Source organism: Xenopus laevis, chromosome 9_10L (genome assembly GCF_017654675.1).
Source record: "Xenopus laevis strain J_2021 chromosome 9_10L, Xenopus_laevis_v10.1, whole genome shotgun sequence".
Lineage (NCBI taxonomy): Eukaryota > Metazoa > Chordata > Amphibia > Anura > Pipidae > Xenopus > Xenopus laevis.
The window spans coordinates 107,975,701-108,001,849 of record NC_054387.1 but is presented as its reverse complement, the minus strand read 5'-3'; the positions used below and the strand labels follow the sequence as shown (position 1 = coordinate 108,001,849).

General features: G+C 41.5%; 3 protein-coding genes across 10 annotated transcripts in view; 1 reads left to right on the top strand and 2 right to left on the bottom strand.

Moving 5' to 3' along the window:
• Nucleotides 1-7,604, bottom strand: part of unkl.L (unkempt family like zinc finger L homeolog) — a 48,227-nt gene extending 40,623 nt beyond the window's left edge. For 3 of the 6 annotated variants that reach the window (XM_018236382.2, XM_018236386.2, XM_018236387.2), the window contains exons 1-2: nucleotides 6,575-7,389; nucleotides 3,915-4,124 (exon numbers count right to left, since the gene is read on the bottom strand). In XM_018236382.2, the coding sequence (XP_018091871.1) occupies nucleotides 3,915-4,124; nucleotides 6,575-6,639 (275 nt within the window). In that variant the 5' untranslated portion in view covers nucleotides 6,640-7,389. The other 3 variants (XM_018236385.2, XM_018236383.2, XM_018236388.2) reach the window with 3 other exon arrangements.
• Nucleotides 7,605-15,021: 7,417 nt separating this feature from the next.
• On the top strand, nucleotides 15,022-18,940 carry LOC108701569 (histone H3.3A). 3 transcript variants are annotated; one of them, XM_041576539.1, is made up of 4 exons: nucleotides 15,022-15,179; nucleotides 16,663-16,804; nucleotides 18,268-18,421; nucleotides 18,520-18,940. In XM_041576539.1, exons 2-4 carry the CDS (start codon nucleotides 16,677-16,679, stop codon nucleotides 18,646-18,648), a joined length of 411 nt encoding a protein of 136 aa, XP_041432473.1. In that variant the 5' UTR covers nucleotides 15,022-15,179; nucleotides 16,663-16,676; the 3' UTR covers nucleotides 18,649-18,940. The 3 variants fall into 3 exon arrangements, with proteins under 3 accessions (XP_041432473.1, XP_041432475.1, XP_041432474.1); XM_041576541.1 differs by having other exon boundaries at nucleotides 15,145-15,601; XM_041576540.1 differs by lacking the exon at nucleotides 15,022-15,179 and adding an exon at nucleotides 16,015-16,087.
• A 2,438-nt stretch (nucleotides 18,941-21,378) lies between these two features.
• On the bottom strand, nucleotides 21,379-25,646 carry LOC108701568 (protein ccsmst1). Its single transcript, XM_018236380.2, has 2 exons — nucleotides 25,482-25,646; nucleotides 21,379-21,959 (listed from the first exon to the last, which is right to left on the bottom strand). Exons 1-2 carry the CDS (start codon nucleotides 25,514-25,516, stop codon nucleotides 21,656-21,658), a joined length of 339 nt encoding a protein of 112 aa, XP_018091869.1. The 5' UTR covers nucleotides 25,517-25,646; the 3' UTR covers nucleotides 21,379-21,655.
• Nucleotides 25,647-26,149: the final 503 nt, after the last annotated feature.

Genomic DNA, 26,149 nt, shown 5'->3' with positions numbered 1-26,149 from the left:
TGTCGGATGAAGTCGCAGCGTGCATCCGACATTCCTACAACTAACTTTATCTTTGTTGCATCTGACTTGACGCCATTGTTTTGTTGCATGCAGCGTCTGCATCTGACAGTCGTGTCGGAAGCACACTTGGACTTTATCCAACATTTCCATTTCTTAGCTTATTTCAGGCGTATCCGACTTGACGCCAGCGCTTCGTCGCGTGACGTCTGATCGGACCTAAATCGCCCATGTAGTTCAACCCTTACAAGAAAGTTTTTTTTTACTTTTATGTATTGTTTAGTGCAACAAATAAAAACTATTGGGCTCATGTGGAACACAGTGGTAGATTACCCCTTTAGGGATACAAACACAAAATTCTAATGGACACAATCTGTTCAGAAAAGACCACGGTCATCAAAACATGCTAAAACACTAGCACAGCTGCTTCCCATTATAATGCGTAAAAAGCACACTGCCTACAGCACGTGGTAATGAGCACGGTAAGAGAACATGGGTGTTTGTTCATCAAACAACCTAAAAGCTAATTCAGGAACAGTATGTCAAGTAAAAGCAGACAATTTTTGTAAGCACAGGAATTTCTACACTTATTCGGTTATGAGCTACGACCAACTCTACACACAAGACAAAGCTATTAGAAAATGTTGTTGGTCGCAGATCAGAAAGACACAAATTGCAGATCCTTTTATTAGCTATTTTGCCGCCTGATGATGAATGAGAACTAGTTGAGTACAACTTTACACTAAACAAGAGACAGCAAGTTACATTTTGGCAATGAGAAATGCTACAGTACAAATTCACTTCCAAGAGCTAAAGAGAATCAAATTCCACAGTTCCAGAAATCTAGCGCAGAAACAACTATATAACGTCAGCTTGATGTGGTCAGAGGGGAGGGAACAAAAGAGGGTTGTTTTTTTAAGTTGTGATTTTTACATATGGTTCAGACTCGCTGTGTGTCATCACAGTCATTGTCTTTATTTCCAAACACATAAAGCGAGTGTGTACGAGGCTTGGAACATAGCCTTTTTCTATAAGCAAAGCTCTGATTAAACAGAAAACATTTTCTTTATACACATTCCAAATATATGATCAGGTCCAAAAAATATGTATTTATGTATTAAGTTACAGGAAAAGTATATGGGGGGACCCAAGAGCATGAATTTCATGCAAAGAAAGCATAGTTATAGGGGGCAACAATTATTTTAGCTGGTTATAAACTAAGAATAATGTTTGTAGCTCTTAGGTGCCAAAGTTTCTCTTCGTTCCAAAAGCCTCCAAGGGCTCTTACACATGGGCAATTTTTTCCTGCGTAGAGTAGACGCACTCAATTATTGTGAAGGGGGTGTACTCGCACAGACGAATGTATGCACTGAACCAAGGTGAAATGCAACATGCTGTGTCCCACCTGCGTTTGGCGCTTACATGCACATGTGCGATTACAGCCCCCTTCACAATAATTGAGTGCATCGACTCCTGCGCTCCCCTGCAGCTGAACGGAAAGTGCAACGCAGAAAATGCAACGCAGGGGAGTGCAGCTAAAACCACCTGTGTCTAAGAGCCCTAAAACCGAAAACATATGGAATCCACAGCTGGCATGGCTAATTAGCAATTCATTTAGATGCATGCTGCAGACTAAACTGATTTATGTACAGCCATGCATCATAGTGAATTGCTAATTAGCCATGAAGGCTGTGGATTTCATACGTGTTCGGTTTTAGGGTTCAACTACACGTACGATTTCCCTGCATAGTGCCAGATCCGACGCAATGCGACAAAACGCAGGCGTCAAGTCGGATGTGACGGAAGTCTAGGTAAGCAAAAGCAACGCAGAATGGTGTTGCATCATTTGTCCGACGCAATACATTGTGTGGTGTCGGATGAACTCTGAGACACCTTCCGTTGCATCCGACTTGACGCCTGCGTTTTGGCGCAGCGTGTCGGATCCGGCACAAACGCAGAGAAATCGTCCGTGTAGTTGTACCTTAAAAGGGGTGAGGTGGCAACCCTACCTCAACATGTGTTATCAATAATTATAACACTGTGTATCCCAGAACTATGTACTGTAACAGACCCTGGTTAGAACTGGTGAAAAAGCATATGAATGGTGTTACATTATTTGCTTGCTTTCTCACTCAATTATGTTTTATTACATAGTAACATAGTAACATAGTAAGTAAGGTTGAAAAAAGACACATGTCCATCGAGTTAAACCTTTTTTTTTTTTTTTATTAACTACCTATCTGCCAGTTGATCCAGAGGAAGGCAAAAAAACCCCATCTGAAGCCTCTCCAATTTGCCTTAGAGGGGGAAAAATTCCTTCCTGACTCCAAAATGGCAATCGGACTAGTCCCTGGATCAACTTGGACTATGAGCTATTTCCCATAACCCTGTATTCCCTTACTTGCTAAAAAGCCATCCAACCCCTTCTTAAAGCTATCTAATGTATCAGCCTGTACAACTGATTCAGGGAGAGAATTCCACATCTTCACAGCTCTCACTGTAATAAACCCCTTCCGAATATTTAGGCGGAACCTTAGGTTTGGGATATGGTCTTTACTGAAGTACATTTTATAGTGATTACAACAGACAACTGTAAATTGCTGGAGGGAGCAGATGCACAGATAATAGCACTGTGATTATGCCTGATACACATCTTTAAAAAGGGTATCAATTTGGCATTTACCATTTATATATACAGGTATTCAAGTGTCAACATACAGCATTTACCATTGGTTCCATTGGGGCAGTTTACTTTTACCACTGTACTGTAGAACCAACCCTCAATTTGGGTGCACCAAAATGTTAGCTTACCAACAAACTTGTGAAACAGAGATTTTTTTGTGATTTGGAATAAAAGCTGCAATAAAATATAAGTTACCCTAGCAACCATGCACTGATTTCAATAAGAGACTGGAATATGAATAGGACAGAGCTGTGAGCCACATTTGAATGCTGGAAAGAGTCAGAAGAAAAAGGCAAATAATTAAAAACCTATAAGATAAATAATGAAGATCAATTGAAAGGTTGCTTAGAATTAGATATACTATAACATACTTAAAGTTAAAAGGTGAACCACCACCAACTTTCTTGCAATTCCAATTGAAGCTAATTGGACCAGTATCATATCTGACTTAATAGGACCGCAGGAGTGGTTTGCCCCATGGGCGAATATTGTTAACATGCTCCAACTCATTCTTGTCCAAAGCGGACACAGCATTATAAGAGGCAATACTGATTCGAGTTCAGTCTGACTTAATTAGGAAAACAAGATAGCAAGCATGGACGAGACCCAAAAGAACTGAGAGCACAGAATTTGTCAACTTAATTTACAATAAATCATACCTAGGCACAATGATATTTCAGAGCGTTGTAGCCTGACTCCACGATTGTTCTGTGCTTGTATAATGTTCTCCTAACATTCTTACACATGTTTATGAAAAATGACAGACACATCCAACAATCATTAGATATGTAGCATCCATTTAACAGAAAGCATTTAGAACGGAAGAATATCCATGCTCATAGTTACGTTGGTTGAGTGACTAACTCATTGTGAAACACAACCAACTACAGGTATGGGATCAGTTATCGGGGAACCCGTTATACATGAAAGATTCGAATTATGGAAAGGTCATCTCCCATATACTCATACATTTTATCCAAAGAATCCAAATTTTAAAAAATGATTTCCTTTTTCTCAGTAATAATAAAACAGAACCTTATACTTGATCCTAACAAAGATATAATTAATCCTTTTTGGAAGCAAATCCAGCCTATTGGTTTTATTTAATGTTTACATGATTGTATAGAAGAGTTCAGGTATGAAAAAGATCCGAATCTTGAGCATTCTGGATAACAGGTCCCATACATGCAATAGTGTGAGCAACTGTAGGATTAAAATCAACTGTCACACTTACTCATCCCCATCCGGGCACATTCCTGTGGTTTCGTCATACTTTGTACAATAAACATCTGGGCTGTAGTTAAATGTTCCATCGCGCCGTCTGATTGGTCGGCGGCGGCGCTGATTTAAGAAATGCCAGTGAAAACAAGTGAAGGGCCTGTGCTGAGTACATTTGTGCTGCAGAAAAAGTGGGCACTGCTCAGTCCGGAATTCTTTCAGATACCTGTCAAAACAGAGAATATGAGCCATTCTTTTTAGCGTCCATTGCCCCAAAGCATGTTGTTTGCAACTAGGTTTCAGGTGTAGGTTCGGCAAACAGAGAGAGAGAGAGCATACGGAGTCCATAAAATCCAGCAGAAAATACAAAGTATAAAACAAGCATCTTAGGCACACTAATGAATTGCACCCAACAGATACAAATGAAAGAAACATTTATATCATAGCTATGACGTCAATAAAAGACCCAGCAATTACCCCATATTTAAATAACAGAAAATCCCTTTATAACTGGTAAGAAGCAAACTAGGAACATGCGCTTTGGTCACATACAAATCAAATACACATTTGTACAAACATATCCCACGCTATATGCTGGGTTTTCAAATCCACAAAGCTATATTTGATTAACATGCATCAGACGTCCATTGCATGTCACTCACTGTCTTTACTGTACGTGTTTTTAACAACAAAGTTTAGGGGTTTTCCTAAACAGATTTAGCAGTGGCACTTTGGGTTTTATGGTTAAAGAAATAGTTTATATTTAAACTGACGTTTAATACGATGTAGAAAAGGATGTTCAGAGACAATGAGCAATTGAATCATCATTTTAATATTTTTGCACTTTTTTTATTCAGTAGATCTTGTGTATGCAGTTTCAGACGTTATCTGGTTGCTAGGATCAAATTTATCCTAGCAACCAAATAGTTTCCTGAATGAGGGACTTGGAGAAGGTGTGAAAAGAAAGATACAGTAATATATTTTTTTTTTTTGCTGTCAAGTGTCAGTGGCTAGAACGTAAATCGCCGGTGGGATGGCAATCGGTGCACTTCGTTTTCCGAAGTTTCGGGCGACTTGGGAAAACGAAGCGATCCGAGTGCCATCCCACCGGCAGTTTAGATTGTAGCTGGCAGGAGGCAGTTCGGAGAGATTAGTCGCACCGAAGCAGGGCCGGAACTAGGGGTAGACAGAAGAGGCACCTGCCTAGGGCGCATAGATGTGGGGGCGCTGGGCAGGTACCTACTAAAAAGTTTTCTGCCTACCCGATAATTCAAGCAGCTTCCTTTCCTGCGCTCTCGCTCCTCGCCTCTTGCACTTCCCCCTCCCTCCATCACTACCTCCCGTGCCCTTCCCCTTGGTAACTTGCCTGGTTATTGCGCGAATGTGCTCTTGCGCATGCACACATTTGCGCGCGCTTCTCAGTGCATGTCTGCACGAAGAGTTCCAGGCGCGCACATGAGCGGGGGTATCCTGTCGGCTGCCGAGGGCGCTCTGTCAGCACGGCCCGGCCCCGAAGAAGAGTCGATTTATCGACAGGCGACTAAGGGCAGAGACGCACGCTCAGATTTGCGGAGATTTAATCACCTCTTCTTCAGAGCGACTAATCTCCCTGAACTGCTTCCTGGCGGCTAGAATAGAATCAGAGCGCTTTGCTTTCCAAAGTCGGCCGAAGTTTCCTTGTGAGGCAACTTCAGGCTACTTCGGAAAACAAATTGCATCAATTGCCATCCCGTCATCGATTTACATTCTAGCTGGCGGGAGGCAGTTTGGAGAGATTAGTCGCCCCAAAGTAGAAATTTTTCGATGGGCGATTATTCTCCCCGAATCTGAACGTGTGTCTCTGCCCTAGACTAACCTATACAAATGAATTATTAGCACACAGGGGGCGGGGCCGTGTACATTTATTATTAAAGGGCAAGTAGACATGATGCTAAAGATCCAGAAACGACTATTATCAACAAGTTAGAGTACAGGGAAGTTTTGCTAGACCCCTGGAGCACCGCTTTCCCCATGTGTTTCCCTCAGCCCCAGTAGACTGTAAATATATAAAGTCAGTGGCTGCATACATCCAGTAAGCCTGAGAGTGAATGTAAGCAGATGGTGACGGCAGCCATTCGCTATGTTACCGCTTACAATGCAGAAAGCCCACAATGCCTGCGCTAACGAACTAAAACTCTCCCCTAAAAAGAGAACAGAGAAAGTTGGGGTGCAATCGCTGGAACGTGTACAACTGCAGCCCATGGTCCGTGTCCCAGGCAACAAGTGGCTGTCGTGCAGATTCCGAGCGTGATGGGAGGGAGGAAGGAGGGAAAATGGCTTTTATTTAAAGGAGGAAAGTGGCCAGGGACGAGCAGGCGCCGCTCTCACGGCTATTCACAAAAGCGTTTTCCTCCCACTGCAGCGCGACTTCTTAAGCATCGCTCGGCACACTACGCCACTGGCGTAAGAGCCGCGCTAATTGCAAGAGAGGGAGACGGGGGAGCGGAGCTCTGGCTAAGCGGCCGATGATTCCGTAAACGGCGATATCGCGACCCCGTGCAGCGAGGGGGCCTAATTTGTCGGTTGCATCAAGCGCTGCTGACGAATCCGCTAAAGATAAAAAGCGCCTCCGACACATGGCAATCTGGCTGGTCTCCGGCTGGGCGTACGGAAGCGAGCGCTGTCTGCAGCACTTACGTGTAGTGAGACGGTTTCTCGGTCTGCGGGGAGCCGTTCTGCGCCGTTTTCGAAACCGACGGCATTTTCAGTCAAAACAAAGCTGCGCGCATGCGCGGGAATCCTGGAGCCTGTGACTCGTCACTCCTCCTTAGACTGACAACACCCCCAGCAGCACTCCTCCCACACTGAGCTCATCCCTCCATACACAAAACTGTCCCCATGTTGACCGTTTCAATCACACACTGACACTCCCCCTTTAGAGCTGAGCTACGCCTCTCAAAGAAACGCACAAATACGCAGCACTCCCTCTTCAATTCTTACACGCCCCCGCAGCCACGCCTCCCTACTCTGACAGGCAGCATAACAAATCCAACTCGAGAGTACGCCTCCCATATGCAAGCCACACCCTTAACAATGACAACATTGCCTCCCATAAACACTTTCCCCAGAATTCCCTCCCAACTCGTTTTATGACCACACCTCCTTCTCCTCCAACCACCGTCCTTTACAATGACAGCATTACCCGCTGCAAACTATGTCAACAGCCTGCCCCACAGCATAACACCGCCTTGGCTTAATTGCTCCCCACACAGACCAATTTAGCCGTTCGCCTTCACATTGCAAGCAATAAAGCAACTGGTCTGTTTATCCAAACGCTAGCAACAGACGTTTTTCCCTTCACCGACAGCACACCTTCCATTCCTTTCCCAACAGTCAGCAGTCTTCTTATTCCTTCTTCTATTTATTCCTTTCATCGGTAGCGCATTTCATGTTCCTGTACGCACAGAACACACAGCCCAATTCCCTCTTTTGGCAGCGCCCGTGTTCTTCCTTTTCACAAACAACCACTTCCTCACACACACACCCACACACACACAGAATATCCACATACATTTCTCTTAGGGAGACAGTCTAGTTCTTCATTCTTCCTTTAACAAAAGGCACCTCCTATTATTCCTCCTCACACCACGGCCATTTCCTTTTCACACACCCCTTGCATTGTTCCCTCCCTACAGACAATACCACAACAACAACCCTTGCGTTGCTCCCTCCCTACAGACAATACCACAACAACAACCCTTGCGTTGTTCCCTCCCTACAGACAATACCACAACAACAACCCTTGCATTGTTCCCTCCCTACAGACAATACCACAGCAACAACCCTTGCGTTGCTCCCTCCCTACAGACAATACCACAGCAACAACCCTTGCTTTGTTCCCTCACACTGACAATACAACTGTCACCCCAACTGGTCCACTTTATCTTTTTACTGGTTACTATGGCATCTTTTACAATAAGTAATCAAAGAAGAGATGGGCAGCACTCCAGGATAAAGTAAAAATTGCCTTTATTTACATACAGCAGGGCAGCATAGCAACGTTTCGAGCCTCGCACGGCTCTTTGTCAAGCTTGACAAAGAGCCGTGCGAGGCTCGAAACGTTGCTATGCTGCCCTGCTGTATGTAAATAAAGGCAATTTTTACTTTATCCTGGAGTGCTGCCCATCTCTTCTTTGATTCCTGTGGCTCAGTGTGGAAGGACACTGTGGGAGGTGCACCCAAGCAATTGAGGAAATCAACCAGGTGTGTGCCCCTCAAACCCCTTTGAAATCTTTTACAATAAGTAATCCCTGGGCATAACGACAAATTAACTATAAAACTCCCACCCTCCTTTTCTGGGTCTGCGGCTACTGATGCTCCCCCCATGCCCCCACTTTTGTGCTCAATGCAAGGAGGGCTGCATATTCAGTACACAGAAAGAGCTAAATTTATGGTTATTTTCTGTTATTTATGTAGTGCCAACACAAATCTGCAGTGCTTTAGTGAAATTATACGTCATTCACATTAATCCCTGTCCCAGTGGAGTTTACAGGTCCAGGTCAGGACTGGTAGTAAAAATAGGCCCTGGCATTTCAAGTACACAGAGGTCCAAACAGCCCCCACCAGCCTACTAAATAATGACTTTTTATTGCATCTTTCAGCAGCCCCTCTGGCATTTTCTAGGACAAACAAATTGCCAGCCCAGCCTGCTTAACTCCCTATCACATTCACACACACTACTGCCAGTTTTACCAGGAGTAAATAAACCTGCCACTGTGTTTTTGGAGTGTGGGAATAGACCAGAGTACCTGGAGGATGTATAACATACAAACTACTTCCAGATAGTTTCTGACTAGAATCAAATTCAGGACCTCAGCAATGTGCCACCATGTTAAAAAAAAAACAATTGTTGCAGGCCTGGATTTCCTTCTTTGGTATCCTTAGGCCGTCAGGTTGTAGCACCTGCCCTCTTTCTCATGTACCCATTTCCTGCCCACCCCCTCTGAGTGTGTGCACTAGGGTAGAACTGGGGAGCTACCTAGAATGCAGCTGGGGGCCCTTGAAATTTTGCTGCCCTAGGCCTGGGCCTTTGTGGCCTCGCCACAAATCTGGGCCTGGATATTTTAATGGTGCCTTGCCTTGTTGCATAAATACTCCTGCCTCCACTGTACTCTTTCATCAGTGGCCCCCCTACTTGGCCAGATAAGCTGCCAACTCTGAAGGGACCAAATCAGAGAAATATTTTGGCGTTTATGGCTAGAATATTTACTATTCCTGGTTTGTATAGCTCTAAGATTTTCTTCCTGCCTATATATTCTAAACCACAACCTTATTCTAACTTATAAAGTAAACCTCTAGTATTGCAGATGGTGTGTGGACTAACATACCCGTAAACACTCTCTCAGTCTTAATAAACAGTATTTGCAGGCCAAATGATACTTCCCATCCTCTTTTTAGGCATTGTCAGCTTCCCTTGTATGCCAAGCAGTGTAGTCTCAGGTAGTATAAAAAAGAATTGCTTTTGTTACAGCCTAATAAATTGGTTATTTTTGGAAAGGGCATAAAATAGGGTCAAATTCATTAAACAACGGCTCTTATTGTTATATATATAGTACAGTAGTAGACTAGATTTCCATATATTTACCGTTTTTAATCATTTTCTTTTTAAGTTGTGAAAGTTGTCTCCTATTATCTGACCCACCTTTGTCTTTGTTTTCCCTAGAAGCTCACTTTTAAATACTTTTTTCAAACTTACTTTTTTACTAAGGTACGTATTTCTTCTTTGAATGCCCTTACTCCCAAGCAGTTTCATTTTGCTCTTACCCATTGGCTTAGGTACAGGCAACACTTATTATTTGTAGTGCAGGCATTCATTCGTTACAGTAGGCTTTACATAGGTGGAACTAAGTAAATAACGAATTTGAAAAGCAAATTAGCATCTGTTTGAATAAATTGCAAATCAGTAATGCACATATAGGAGCAGGCTGTGTTTTAGGGCAGAACTCCACGGGTGATTTTAAGTGCAATAGCTTCCGTTCCTACACGCTGAGATGAATTGCAAGCATAACGTCGGACAGGCCCGGATTTGTGGAAAGGCCACCTAGGCCCGGGCCTAGGGCGGCAGGATTTTAGGGGGGCGGCATGCTGCCAAACCACACCCACATTGGTTCAAAACACTGGGGATGCGCTGGTGATAAAATAATTTTTTAAATTTCCCATGCGCCAATCCCCATTGCTCCTGTCCCCCTGGAGGGGACAGGGGCAACAAACGGCAGTGGGCCTAGGGGCGCCCACTATGTAAATCCGGCCCTGATGTCGGATGCACCATATCTAAGGTAAGTAATAGGAATGTCGTACGTTGTCGCTGCGTGCACGACTGTTGGATGCGAACACTGCATGTTGCATCTTCACCTGACAGTCGTCGTGTCATGTCGGATGCATGCAGCAACAACGTCCAACATTCCTATTACTTACCTTAGATTCAGGGCATCTGATGTGACACCTGCGATTCATCTCAGCGTGTCGGAACGGAAGCTATCGCACTTAAAATCACCCATGGAGTTCTACCCTTTGGGTCCCTAGCTGCTATAATCATATGGGAGTAAAGCCTACAACAACCACTGTCACCCACATTCATTTGATTGTAAAAGGAACCTGCATAGAAAGAGTAATTGTGTTTTAAATGAACACTTTCTATAACAAAATTACTTAGTAGACCCTGTTCATATTGTATGTTTGTATATAATGATGAAACATCTACTGTCACCAAGATATATTTGTCCATACATCATCTTAAATATATGATTTGAGTGGCTGAACGCCGGTTGGAGAATGTAATCAACATATTCTAACCAAATTGCAGTTAAGCCTTTGCCCACAATAATGGGTTTTCCTGAAGGTGTTACCACAATAATTTGTTTTTTTTTTCAGTTGGTGTTCTGAACTTTTGATATTTTTTCGAAACAGGAAAGCTCTAAATCTAAACTTTATTAATAATATTCAGTAATAGGTAATAGGTTCAGACATTCTGGTTCACACACACGAGATACTGTTCAATTAGTTGGTTGGGCAAATTTAATAAGTTCATTTTCTGATGATCATGCGAGGAGCACCGTGCATGGATACTTTTACAATATGCGTCAGTGCTATGAAAGACCACATAAGTATCATGGGCCTGCAGTTGGGCAGCCCTACCCTTGTTTATTATTCAGTTCTTCCAAAATAAAGAGAGCTATACTGTATGCTTTATGGATGTTATGAACATATGAATAATGTGTTTCCACTTGCTGATTAAAAAACTCTGTCGTTCACATTTACAAAACAGCACTCGCTGTTGTGAGATCCTGAATAAAATTATGCTCCAATATAACTATCAAAAGGACAAGTTTTGGTTACAACTAAAACCTTTGGCTTGCATTGATTGCTCATTGTCATTCAAGACAAACACAATCATCTTTATTTTCAGAGAGCTATTCATAGTCATAGTTCCAGTACTGGACACAAAGGAAAGGCAGATCCATGAAACCATCAACAGAAGTGTTTTATGTGGAAATGAGAGAAACGTTGTCACAGTGTTTTGCTTATATCTGAAAATTGTTATGCAAATAAGTAAGTAGTAAAGCAACTATGTTGCATTGAAATAGGTAATGACTTCTTATGCTGTACTTTAAGAATACAAAAGAGGCAATGGCCTATGTGAGAAACTGTACAAGTTTAATATGCCGTTCACTAGCAGAAATCTAAAAAACATTTAGGTTTAAAGGGGTGTCTCCGGCCAAAAACTGCCTTAGAAAAATTATAATTCTAAGCAAATTTATACAATAATTATTTTTCAATGGATATGATATTATTTGTAAATGTAATTTCAAGTGAAAGCAGTATTTGTATCCATTACTGTTGTCTAGTTCTGACTCTATCTAGGATAGAGGTCTTGGAATGCAAACACAGAACCTTTACATATTGTCTTTGTTTATACCAGTAATGTCATCTTAGTTTTGTACACCTAGTAGGCTGGGTTAATTTAATTTGTGGATTCCCATTATTAACGTTAACCATAGAAAACTAAAAGTGGTCATAGACATTAAGATTTTTCTCTCCCTAACGACCAATTTTAGCGTGATCTGACAAATTTGTCAAATGGTCAAGAAAAATCGTTCAGTCAGGTTAGAAAATTTTCATTCTTCACAGTGAAATTTATCCATTGTCCAATTGTTTGAAGGGCCAAGCAGGGTCAGACTGGAGTAATGGGGGCCCACCGGGACTGACACACGAAGGCCCCTCCAGGCAGTCACCGGGGGCCCTCTCCTGGCTTACCTCTGCGTGTTTCGCTCTCTGCAAATGCTGGTGCAGCGCACGCCTGCATGAACGGCTGTGCAGTGCGCGCCTGCGTTAACGCCGTCGCACTGCATGCCTGCGGAGGTGCAGCAGAGACTATTTTTAAGGGGGAGCCCAATCAGGGAAACATGGCTGGTCCGGCGGGGGCCCATGAGGGCTGGGGCCCACCGGGTTTTTTCCCGGTGTCCAGCCGGCCCAGTCCAACAATGGAGCCAAGCAGGCAGCTACCCGCAGTTTTCCTAGCTTCAACTAGACGATATCGCTTGAAATGGTCGCTTTAGTTGATGGACAAATTGTAAATTTAACGATCGTTTCAGAATAAGCTTGGTCTTACGATAATGAAAAGATCTTTTAAAATCTTAACGTCCACCTTAACTACTTTCATATTTACAGCTGCAAAGCAATTGATTGCTAAATTGTGGCTCACTACTTTGCTCTCAGTTCCCCACTTGAAAACATGTATTACTGCAATCATGAATAAAGCTTAAAGGGGTGGTTCACCTTCACGGTAACGTTTAGTACAGTATGTTATAGAGTTGCTAATTCTAAGCAACTCTTCAAGTTGCCATAATCTTTTCTTTTTAATAGTTTTTGAATCATTTGCCTTTTTCTAACGTTTTCAAATACCCCATGTAGAAAAAAAACATGTTCTGTAAGACTACAAATGTATTTATATTGTTACTTTTTACCACTATTCAGGCCTCTTCTAGTCATATTCCAGTCTCTTAGTCAAATTAATGCATGGTTGCTAGCGGAATTTGGACCCTAGCGACTAGATGCAAATTAGCTAAATAAATAAAAAAAACAGATAATAAAAAATGAAAAGCAACTGCAAATTGTCTCAGAATATCACGCTCTATATCATGCTAAAAGTTAATTAAGATGTAACATCTTTAATTCTTTAATGAAAAAATATTTTCCATACTATCTGGAACTCTTTACTAGGAATAGAGAATGATATGATACTGGTCCAATAAGCTTCAGTTGGAAGGATAATTGTAAAGATATTACTTAAAATATTAATAAAGTACTAATTATATATATATATATATATATATATATATATATATATATATATATATATATATATATAGAGATATATAGAGATATATATATATATATATTAATAATAATTTCGGTATAAATCACATTTCATATAGTTATATGCAGGTCAATGATTTTTATCTTTTGGATTACTTATTTATTGATCATTGTTTTGTTCTCTTAGTTCACTGTGGTCCTAAATAGAAATATACCTCCACATGCATTTTGTTGTATTTTGAATTTGTTACATTTTACTATATAACAAAAGAGTCAGGTTAAAATTTTATTGGGGGTTTTTCATTTATCCTTTATGTCTCCTTTAATAGTTTCCAATTAACACAGCCTAGGTAGGCTAATGGAAGCAGTGCACATATTAAGGATGTGTAGGAAAAGCGGAGCTCATCCTCATGCTGTGCAGCGCCTCCTTGTCGGTCACTGCTCTCGCGGGAATCCAGCTACTTCAATACAGAGCTTCTATGCAACAGTATGACCCGGCAATCTGGCACTGACCCAAACATCCAACGGAGTCACTGCTTAGGTATTTAAATACGGCTTTATTTCAACACACATTGGCAGTGGGTATGTAGTAAGACTAACGCTTTCGTGCCCAATACTCGTGGCACTTCCTCAGAGTCAACACCAGTCTTACCACATACCCACTGCCAATGTATCACATAGTGTGTTGAAATAAAGCCGTATTTAAATACCTAAGCAGCGACTCTGTTGGATGTTTGGGCCAGCGCCGGATTGCGGGTCATACTGTTGTAATGGAAGCAGTGGCCTGGTGTCATATTTGGATGGAGTTTATGGACTTTTGGACAAAAACTTGATATTTTCTGGACACCGACATTTGGCACTCTTCACAATTTGTTTTCCGAAGTCGCCCCAAGTTGTCTGACGAGGAAACTTCGGGCGACCGGAAAGTGTCGCTCTGAGTGCCATCCCGTCGTCGATTTATATTTTAGCTGGAGGGAAGGCAAGGGAGGCAGTTCGGGGAGATTAGTCGCCCCAAAGAAGTGGAGATTTGTCGCCGAAGTTTCCTCTTGAGGCAACTTCGGAAAACAAGCCACTCCGAGTGCCATCCCGCCGGCGATTTACATTCTAGCCGGCGGAAGGCAGTTCAGGGAGATTAGTCGCCCCAAAGAACATAATATTTGTTGCCGGGCGATTAATCTCCCCTAATCTGAGCGTGTGCCCTGACTAGGGTTGCCACCTGGCCGGTAAAAATGATGGCTGATCCCAATGTTATTAATAGGGAAAAAAGACAAATATATAGAATTTGTTTCCAGAAAATGTGGCAAACCCAGCCCTGACCCTTAAATAGAAGGTTTACTCAGTATATGTATTTTCTCTTTACCCCTTACAGGGCCCCACTGATGCAAAACCCCACAGCATATAAACGCCTACTGCCTGGTATTGCGGCTAATGCTACTGAGTTATTATGGAGTGCACTTCTAAGCACATTCTCGTCAATTCCCCTTTGTTCTCCAGTGACAAAGATTCCCAACCAGAGTTGTGTAAGAATGGAAGGCTATGACTACCGAACAGGGAAGCTACATTAGGCCAATTGTCAGTTTAAAGGCGTAGTAGTAGTTCAGTAAAACCCAAAATGTACAGGGCCAGGCCTTCACTGTTTCTGGGGGACGTTGTAATTTAAGAACTGGCAGTTTGAGGATCCCACAGAAACAGATCGGATTACACAGTGGTAACGTGACGGGGGAACGCCCTCCCCAACTCTATTTCAACTCACCAATCAGAAGCCACCCCAGCCTTTTGTATCCAATAGCGAGAGAACCCTGGGGGAAACAAAGACGAAACGTCATGCGTGACGTATGGTGGTTTATATAAAGCAGGGTGGCGGGCTCACTGATACGTTAGTTTGTCTCCTCGTTTGACCGTTGAGGTGTGCGCCCGTGAGCGATCGGTATGTATTCGTTGTTCTGTTTGTTTAGGCCTCGGTTTTTTTTTTAAAGTTTGTTTTGATGTTTTATCAGCGGTTAATAATCTTTGGCCAGGTGGCGGGCGGTGTTGTTTTTACCCGTCGGTAACCCGCCATTTCCGGTGTGTTCGGTAACGGTCTCCGTTACCGTTTTTTTTTTTTAACTTAGGACACCGGAAGCTGTGAGTTAGTTGTTGAGGCGTTTGGAGGAGCTGAGTGAGCGGCGGGTTTTTATCTTTGGGTTGTTTGGGGGGTCTGATTGGTGTTTCCGCTCTCGCTCGCCGCCATGTTCTCGCTCCACTCGGGAATGGAAGAGAGAGGACGTGTTGCAGCAGTGTCGTGTAATGGAGGATGCGACTCTGCTGCTGCTGTTACTCATAGGAATTAGGGAATAAGCCCCATGTGCGGTTAGTTCTTCTCTTGACTTCATGGTCGTATTATTCCTGCTTATTACTGCCTGTCCCTGTGAAACTGCGTCTAAATCCACATTTATTTGCCATTTACACATTAAATTATTTCACACACCAAACAGTGGCCTTTATACGACCCACTGACTCCGCGTGTCTCGCTCCTCACGTTTGCTTCACGATTCCCTATATAGAAACCTTTTTTAAATTCGACGCTCCTTTCCTCATTTTTATCATTGGAATTAGGACGGTTTTGTTGTCCCTGGCCTCGGATAAAAGATCACATAATGGCGGGTTGTTTGTGGCTGCAGTACTGGCCGGCGGCCGCTAGAGGCAACATCAGATAGACACTCGCTTCCCGCTGATTCCATGTTTGTATTTGTAAAAACTGGTCTTTTATTCAATCAGGCAGAACTACTTGGCTATAGTCATCCCTTAAAGAGTTTCACAATCAATGTGACCGATCTTGGTTTAATAGCTGTACAGGTATGGGACCTGTTATCCAGAATGCTCGGGACCTGGGGTTTTAACGGATCTTTCCGTAACTTGGGTCTTCGTGCCTTAAATCTGCTAGAAATTAATTTAAACATTGAATAAACCCAATAGGCTGGTTTTGCTTCCAATAAGGATTAGTTATCTTAGTTGGGATCAAGTAAAAGCTCCTGTTTTATTACAAAGAAAAAGGAAATCCTTTAAAAATTGAGTCTATGGCATAATTCAGAGCTTTCTGGATAGTTTCCGGATAAGGGATCCTATACCTGTATTAACTTGGTTGTATGCTATGTGGCTAAGCTTGTCTCTTTTAACATTTGCTCCAATGCTTTTAGCCAATAGTTTATTATTGGGGAGGGTTTTTTTTTTTAATAGGAGCAACGTTTCCTTCTCTAAGGGTTTTTTTATCCACAGATCAGTGATGTTCTCAGTGTAAAAGTGGCTTTGTTGAATAAATCATACAATATATAGCATGGGGGCTGCAATAGTGTATACTTCAGTGCATTATTTTCTGAAATTTATATGATAGCCAGTTTACTTAATTTCTAAATTATTATTTTTTTTTTAAGAATAACAAGAAGCAATGGCTCGTACAAAGCAGACTGCCCGTAAATCCACTGGTGGAAAGGCTCCAAGGAAGCAGTTGGCTACAAAGGCTGCCAGGAAAAGTGCCCCTTCCACAGGTGGTGTGAAGAAGCCACACAGATACAGGTAAGCTGCCTACTGAAGCAGTGGCATCCGGTATTAAATCAAAGGCTTTTAAGTGTCTAAAATGTTAGTCTTACAACAGGGATTTCTAATAAAGAACAAACGGCACAAGTGTAACAAAGTAAAATATTTAGCATTAGCCCTGCACTGGAAAGCTTTGTTTACTTCAGAAACACCACCGTAACTTGTGTAAACAAAGCTGTTATGTAGCATTGGGGTAGCTATTCAAATTGAAATGGATCGATGGCAACAGTTGCATAGATAACAGAAAGCTGCCTACTGAAGCAGTGGCATCCGGTATTAAATCAAAGGCTTTTAAGTGTCTAAAATGTTAGTCTTACAACAGGGATTTCTAATAAAGAACAAACGGCACAAGTGTAACAAAGTAAAATATTTAGCATTAGCCCTGCACTGGAAAGCTTTGTTTACTTCAGAAACACCACCGTAACTTGTGTAAACAAAGCTGTTATGTAGCATTGGGGTAGCTATTCAAATTGAAATGGATCGATGGCAACAGTTGCATAGATAACAGAACCTTTGAAGGACCACTGTATTCTAAAGCATGTGATATAACAGGTGTTGTCTTTGAAGATTTTAATTGCTGCCTGTGGCTACACAACAGCTCAGCAATACATTTAACTGATGCAAACACAACTTTGCCAGGCCCAAGCAACCGTGTTGTAATTTAGAAAAATAAACTTTATAATTTACTACCCCTGTTTATCTAAATTTTGCCCACCTTATGAATAAGTCATAACTGCAGCCATCTCTCCAGAAATGAAATTCCACACACCACTTGATTCTTTAGGGTGCATTCACTTCCCTGGCTGCTTAAACTGTATCGACTTACTTTGTATGTAAGAAGCCTACATATGAGCAAATGCCCCTTTATCCATTTTTTATCAGCAGAAAATGTGGTGCAAGCTTTTGGGGAAAACCCCCAAGCAATGGTGTATTCCCCAAAAGCTTGTGCCACATTTTCTGCAGAAATTGATGGGTTAAATGGCATTTCATGGTATGTATGTGTTCTTCCATACAATGTTGCTTTCTTTCCAGCTCTGCCATTGACGGACAAGGAAGGGTGAATTCATTTGCCAAATTTCTCCCAAGCTAATGCTCCTTTTAGGAAGAAATCTCATTGCCCTTATCTTTCTGGGTGACTAGTGCAGACTTAGTCCAAAACAGCTGCACTAGCCCAAGTCAGCTTAGGGCTGACTGGCAAAATAAATTTCATTGACTGCTATGTGCACTTCAGGGCAGGCATGTGTATGAGGACCAGTTGTATGCTTCTGTAATTCAAAGACATGATATTGTTTGTTAGAGTAGAATTATTGGGTGTTAAAAAAATGGATAAAGACAATGTTTAAGAACCAGGTTGTACAAAAACTACTGAATAATGTCTGGGAAAGAGATTTTTCTATGTTGCTGCCACATGTAACTAAACATACCACAAATTTCCCTGCTAGGCCTGGCACTGTTGCTTTGAGAGAAATCCGAAGATATCAGAAGTCTACTGAGCTGTTGATCCGAAAACTGCCATTCCAGCGGCTTGTAAGGGAGATTGCCCAAGACTTCAAGACTGACCTGAGGTTCCAGAGTGCAGCTATTGGTGCTCTTCAGGTTAGTGTGTTTGTCACATGTAAAAGTAAAGCAAAGGCTTTGAAAGTCCAAAGTGCCTAAATTAAAACTTGTGTGTTTTTTTTTTTTTGTCATTATAGGAAGCAAGTGAGGCTTACCTGGTTGGCCTCTTTGAAGATACCAACCTGTGTGCTATTCATGCCAAGAGAGTAACCATTATGCCCAAGGACATCCAGTTAGCAAGAAGAATTCGTGGGGAACGTGCTTAAGTTTTTGCTAGAACATATTTTTTGGATTTTGTTTTTTTACAACTGTACATAAAGTGTGGTGTCTTTTATTTTATAAAGGGTTTGTTAACTGTAGAGTAGACAGTAAGATGGTAGTAAAACATTTTATATGACATTCCCTTAATCCTCAGGTTTTTTCAGAAATTTGTATCTGCAGCTGTCTACTTTTGTGGCCCTCTCAATTAAAACCTGGTGCATGCCCAAACTTCATTCTTTACACAATTTAGTATCTTTCTGTGTTACTCCATTGTAAATAAACTTTCCACTACCTCGATCTGTGGTGATACTTTATTTTGAATCCTGATTATCCTGAATGCATTACTGTTGGCAAATAAAACAACCAACAGGTGTATTCTGATATTGTAGGTTAGACTGTCAAATGGGTAACATGTCTTATCAAGCTAAGATATGCAAATCATTCAGGAGCAGTGCAGGGTACAGACTCAGTCCTGAACTTTATCTTAAAACTTCTGTTCTAGAAAAACTGAGTAAGCTTTTGGTGCTAGTTGCCTCCTCCCTCATAAGCCTAGACAAAAGGATTTGGTCTATATTCCAGTTGAATGGACTGTTGGGCTAGGGGTATTGTATGCTTGCATAAAGGCAGATCCACAGGTTTTGTGTTAATGCAATGACTGGCAAACCATTGACCCCTGCAGTGGACTTTGATATGAATATCAAGCATTCACACTTCTGCACCTTTTTTTTTTTTTTTTTTTTTTCCCAGTCTCTCTATTAATTCCTAGATACCTTCTGTAAGTAGTCATTTCTAGCACTGCAGGACATCACTGTTGTGTCCATGCTGCTGATTATTTTTTTTTCACCTGTCAAAACAACACCATGCCTTACACCATCTGCGTACAGAGAAAAGCAGATCTGTCCTAAGAATTGTGGATCTGCTCCATAGATGGGCACAGCACTTCATTGAGTGGTTCTTTGTCTGAAGAACTAGTCTATCTACTTCTCAGTCTGTGTTCAAAATGCAGATTAGGACTAGATCATTCACCATGGGTGCCTCTATCCCAGGTGTTGACTATTTTAAGGTTAAAGGGAATGCTTACCCAAAATTTTAAACTGGAAATTCATCATGTATACAGGGAAGTTCATTATTAATTTGTATTTTGGTGTTGCTTTTACCTTTAAACACAGATTGAAATGTAGCTACAATATTGCAAATAACATTAAATAAAGGGGGAAGGTTTACGTAACTGTTGGAGGCATTTGTCCTGATTAAACACATAGTAAACAAAAGCCCTTGCACTCTGGTGGAAACGGGCACTCTGCCAATGGGGCAAGTTGAGTAACTACCACTAGGTACCAGGGGTGGTAAAAATGCAGCTCCTGGTACTTTAAGAGCCAAATTTCAAACCAGAAATTCAGCATTTAAAGTGCAATTATGCTCTCCGCGCTAGTATCCTAGCCCTCTCGGACCCCAGGTAGACCCCCCCATACTTACCCTTCGCCACAGATTCTTCCAGCGAAATTCCACGCATCCCTCTTCTGAGTCCTCTGTAAGCTGACTGCGAGATCAGTACTTCTGCGCATGCACAGTTGGAGCAGTTTGCCTGTATGCGCAACTGCGCATGCGAGGTATTACACGGAAATTGTCAATCTCGCAGTCGGTTTACCAAGGACGCATGGAACTTTGCTGGAAGAATCTGTGGTGAGGGAGTAAGTATGGAGTATCTCCCCGGGGGGGGGTGTCTACCTGGGGTGGGGGTTATGGGTTTTTTTTTCAGGACAGGTTGATTTCTCCTTTAAAGTAAATTTAGCCCTGCCCCATTACCATTAAAGGAGAAGGAAAGGTTAAAACTAAGTAAGCCTTATCAGAAAGGTCCATCTAAATATACCAGTAAACCCCCAAAGTAATGCTGCTCTGAGTCCCCTGTCAAAAGAAACACAGCATTTCTTTCCTTCTATTGTGTACTCATGGGCTTCTGTATCAGACTTCCTGCCTTCAGCTTAAACCTCATTGCCCTGGGCAAGAGCATGCTCAGTTTGCTCCTCTCCCTCCACCCCACCCTTCTCTACTGTAATCTGAGACCAGAGCAGGGAGAGACTCAGGCAGGAAGTGATGTCACACCACATTAATACTGCAGCTCCTATTCTAAACAAACAGAGTTTCTAGAGCTTTTTACTCGGGTATGGTAAAACATTCTACAGAATAAATATAGCATTCTAGCTTGCACTATTGCAGCTAATCTATTGGCAATAAAATGGCTCTGTAGCTTTCCTTCTCCTTTAAAGAACTTGCATTTAGCTGAATCAAGTCCAACCCTGTGGTGGGGATAGATATTGAACCCACTATCCTAACAAGAAAGACCCCCTTTCATACAAAAAGACAGACGTGTCTCAAAATTGCAAACTGGTACAGAAGCTAGTATATGGAATGTTAGTGACAAGTTTGTTCTGTTATTTGGATCCACATACCTTAAAAGGGGAACTAAATCAAAAATATAGTACAGGTAGGAGACCTCTTATCCAGAATGCTTGGGGTTTCTGGATAAGGGATCTTTCCATAAATATGGATTGTCATACCTTAAGTTTGCTAACAATCATTTAAACAGGTTTTGCCTCCAATATGGATTATTTATAAATGAGCTGAGATCAAGTACTGTTTTACAATTTTTAAACAATTTTAATTATTTTATTAGAATGGAGTCTATGGGAGATGACTGCCATAATTTAGAGCTTTCTGGATAATGGGTTCCATACCTGTATAAGCACCATACTGAAATAAGAAACTTTCTTGTTATAATGAAGTAAACATTCTGTCCTGTTACTTGAAATGATCAAGTCACTCTTAACTACCAGCCTTTTTCAGAATATTGGTTTCCGGGTAAACGATCCGATAACCGTTATAGAATTATACATTGTAAATAAACATAAATATACTGGCAGCTTGTAAAGCAAAGAACCAAAACGTATGAAACAAAGTGATACTTTGTATATAATCTAGATCTCTGTATTTACACAGTCCCTTCTTTCCATTTCATTTATTATCACTTTCATCTTGGAGCTGTTCAATGGGTTTATATATTGATTCGTCAACGTCTGTCTCTTGCCTGAAGACTGCCCAAAGCAGAACGGTGGTTAAAAGCACACTTAAAGGAATGACTTTCCACCAAGGTTTCTCTTGATTACTTCCTAAGGATTTAGCAACAGTCCAATGGTGGGGGCTGGCTTTGCTGGTAGAGAACTTCAGGGGCTTGGAATTCTCACTCTCCTCATTATAATTCGGACTGCCTTTGAAATGTATTGACTTGACATTCACAACTGCTGCAAACTGTCTTGACCTGGGATGAAAAAAAAAAGATCCTCAATTAACATTCGGCCAATTTATACAGGTCTGAGAATCATTTCATAACCTTTACAGTGAAACGGCTGCTGAAACAGATCTGTGTTTGAAATCTGGGCAACTTCTGGCAATGTGACATTAAAGGAAACATAGTACTATATGGTGTTGCTTTTACATGGTGCTAAAAATTAGTCATCTATAAAAATAGCCCATTTATTACTCCCTATAGATGTCCCTGTCTGTGTTTCAAATGAGGGGTGGGCGTTTCCAACAGTTCCTGCCAGAAGCACAGTAGGAGGGGGACAGCCAATCACAGCCCTGCAGCCACAAAAGCACAGGCAGGCTTCAGTTCCCTATCAGGTCCTGCTAGCTGCTGATTGGTTCCTGTCCTACAGTGCAGTGAGCTGAGAGCCGCTGGCTCCCCTGCACAGCCTGGGAATTCAGGGAGAAGGAAGTGGAAGAAAAGGGAGGCATTATTAGGGTTTTTACAGAAATATTCAGTAAATCAGCCTGAAACTTTTTTTAAGAACAATTCTTCTATATCTAAAGGAGTATAATGCACTGATAAGTTCTTATTTTTTACACAAAATGTCTTTAAGCCAGAAGATATTTCAAAGTATATATAACCTATGTGACATGGTTACTGGGCCCCACAACATCACTTTATGGTCTCAAACTTTTGAGAATAAGATATTTTTCCCCACATACATATACTGACCAACTGGGCCCTCCATTCCGGTTCGGCCCCAGAGTCACAGGGCCTGGGTCCTCTATAAATAAATCCCTAGCAATTAGGTCATGATTAAGGATGAAACCCAACTTTTCAGGGTTCTGCCAAATCCAGGGGTACAGATTTGAGCGAATACTAAACTGAATCCGAACCCTTCCGTACCCGAAAAGCAGGCGCGTGGGTGGAATGGAAATACCAGATGTGCACACAATAATTTTTTAAAGTTGTATAGGGCTTGGATTCAGTTCAGCCAGGCTCTTAGATTCATCTGAATTCTAATAAAAAAATAGCTTGGATTGTATGTATTTCCAATTAAAAGAAAAAATAAGCGATTGACAAAATAGCAAGGATTTGACCGAATCCAGGATTCAGTACACCCTTACTCATGATATAAAAGTATAAAATACCTGCATATAGGTTTAGGAGAGTTTCAATGTCCTCTGCCACCCTGAGGCAGCTGAAGAGATACCATTCCACTTCAAGGATCATACCATCCCACTTTCAGTGTCGGGGTGGATCGAAGAGGGTTTTTTACTGCCCCTGGTAATATACATGGTGCTTGCCTCAGGTATGGAGAAGAAGAAGGGAGGGGCGAGGCCTTCCAAATGTTGTTTGCACAGTATAACTTGCAATAAATGATTTTAATAGAAGGCATATAATTCCCAATTGCAATGTCCGAGTGCTTGCCTCCAATTTATTGCATTTATTGTATTATCCACCACAATTAGTACGCACCTTATAGTCAACCCCAAAATGATTTTTTGCTTTATGAAAGAAAACATATTTCTAAACAACTTTCCAATATACATGTATTAAAAATGTTCAGTGCTTTTAAAAGGTATTTGTAAATACAGTTGCTATTAAAAGCAGCATTGGCTTAACTCCTGTTACTTTTTAAACAATTGTGCAAAAGTATAAGTTCCCCAGCAGACTGGTCTGTTAAAGGGGTGGTTCACCTTTAAAGGACAAGGAAAGGCAAAAAAAAATAAAATTCCATTTTTACTTTCTTTAATGAAAAAGAAACCTGTCTCCAATATACTTTAATTAAAAAATGTATACCGTTTTTATAAGAAACCTGACTGTATGCAGTGAAATTCTCCCATCATTTACTGCTGTGGATAGGAATTGTCAGTTGGTCCCTACCTGCTGAGGGAAACAATCATACTTATGAACAGCAGGGGGAGCCCTCATCTTACTTCCCAGTCATGCAGAACTCAAGCAGCTTTGTTTATGACGATCCCTAAGCAGCCCAGACCACACTGAGCATGTGCAGGGTCAGGGTCAGGGTCAGGCCAAGATGTTTAACAAAGTTACAAGATGACAGCCCCCTGTGGCCAACTTTGAAAGCATAAATCATTTGTTTGATTAGGCTCGTAGTGCAGTAAGTTCATGTTTATATTTAGTATACAAAATACAGCATTTCTAGCCTTATTCTATTTTAGACTTTCCTTGTCCTTTAAGGTAACTTTTATTATGTTATAGAACAGACAATTCTAAGAAACTTTTCAACTGGTTTTATAGTTTTAGAGTTATTTGCCTTTTTCTTCTGATTTTTTGCAGCTTTCAAATGGGCGTTGCTGACTCCCTTCTAAAAAAAAACAAATGCTCTGTAAGACTACAAATGTATTGTTATTTTTTATTACTGATCATTCTATTCAGGCCCTCTCCAATTCATATTCCAGTCTCTTATTCAAATCAGTGCATGGTTGCTAGGTGCAATTTGGACCCTAGTAACCAGATTGGTTAATATGCAAATTGAAGAACTGCTGAATAAAAAGATAAATAACTCAAAAACCTTCAATTATAAAAAATGAAAACAAATTGCCTCAGAATATCACTCTCTACATCATACTAACAGTTATCTCAAAGGTGAACAACCCCATTTAATCAACTGCCTTGTCTTACATTGTATCAACAGTCTGAGCCATCAGGACAGATAATAGAAAGGGTCAGAGTGCAGTGGCGGGCCAAGCGACTGGGCGCCCTAGACGGCCTGGCCCATCGCGCTCCCCCTCGACTGATTGTAAATGCATGCGCTGGAGTGGAGAGAGCGTCGGAAGGTGTGCACGCATGCGCAGAAGTGTAGGGAGCGCTGGAGGGCAGAGAGCGTTGGAGGGGAGTGAGTGATGAGAGGGAGGGGAGAGAAAGTAGAGAACATGGACTAGGGGTAGGCAGAGGACAGGTACCTGCTTAGTGCCTGCCCTAGGCAGGTGCCTCTTCTGCCTACCCCTAGTTCCAGCCCTGACAGAGAGACACTGCTTTCATTAGCAATACATATACAAATAACTTAAACCCCACAGACAATTTTTAATAAATGTATATTGGAAAGTTATCTATAATTATGTTTTCTTTTAATGGGCAAAAGTTTTATTTTGGGGTTGACTTGCCCTTTAATGGCGAATGTACCCATGTAAATGCAGATAATACTCGTTGAGATACTGCAGAGAGAATGAGTACTTATGCAACCACACTACTTATGCAACCACGTTGTACAATGCAGATCAAACACACAACAGGTCAAATTGCAATACTGCCCTGCAGCCTTGTTCTCCCCCAAAAATGCCAGAAATAACTGTACATTACCAGGCAACATAGAGATAAACGGACCAGCCCTCCACTTTATTTAATATTGGTTCTAGAATTATTCATCATTCTAGATTCTAGAAGATAATGAGGTCATACTGTCTGTGAGGGCACACAATAATTAGGTACTATGCTCACAACTGATGTCGGCAATAAAGCACTTGTATAGCTGCACCGAAATGTGTTTGCCCTGCATAATCTAATTACCTTAGCACCGGCACCTTGCACAAGCTCCCCAGCATTCTGACGCTTTCTACTGTTCATAGGTTCAGCTGCACAGACTGGCGCATCATAGATTCACGCTGAATTCTAATAGGCAGGAAACCGCGCTTCTTTAGACATGTTCTGAAGGTCGCAAGAGAAGGAAGTGACGCAACAACACAAGCGCTCCCAGATAGCCAATCGCAGCCTGTCTGTCTGTATATTTCGGACATTTTTCTTTCAGGTTGCCAGTTTGTTCTCATTCCGGCCTCAAATTATAATGTTTTAAAAACGCTGTACTCCGCAATACGATATGTTATTTGTCTTAAAAGCAGCAGAACAGTTTTTGCAGCTGTGTCTAATTTGTTTGTTTATTTAATCAACTGGATAAAAACATTTGTGTAAAGGGGTTGTTCACCTTCCAAACCCCTTTTTTCAGTTCAGTTGTTTTTTGATTGTCCCCCAGAAATAAAGACTTTTTAAGTTTAAATGGGATACTGTCATGGGAAAACATGTTCATCAGTTAATAGTGCAGACTTCTGCACTGAAATCCATTTTTCAAAAGAGCAAGCAGATTTTTTTATATTCAATTTTGAAATCTGACATGGTGTTAGACATATATATTGTCAGTTTCCCAGCTGGCCCAGTCATGTGACTTGTGCCTGCACTTTAGG

Excerpts from the sequence above, each read along its gene's own strand:
- LOC108701569 (XM_041576539.1), top strand. The coding sequence starts at position 16,677 with ATGGCTCGTACAAAGCAGACTGCCCGTAAATCCACTGGTGGAAAGGCT. Across the intron at positions 16,805-18,267 it reads AAGAAGCCACACAGATACAG|GCCTGGCACTGTTGCTTTGA; the intron begins GTAAGCTGCCTA and ends TTTCCCTGCTAG. Across the intron at positions 18,422-18,519 it reads CAGCTATTGGTGCTCTTCAG|GAAGCAAGTGAGGCTTACCT; the intron begins GTTAGTGTGTTT and ends TTGTCATTATAG.
- LOC108701568 (XM_018236380.2), bottom strand. The coding sequence starts at position 25,516 with ATGCTGGGGAGCTTGTGCAAGGTGCCGGTGCTAAG. Across the intron at positions 21,960-25,481 it reads TGCAAGGTGCCGGTGCTAAG|GTCAAGACAGTTTGCAGCAG; the intron begins GTAATTAGATTA and ends TTTTCATCCCAG.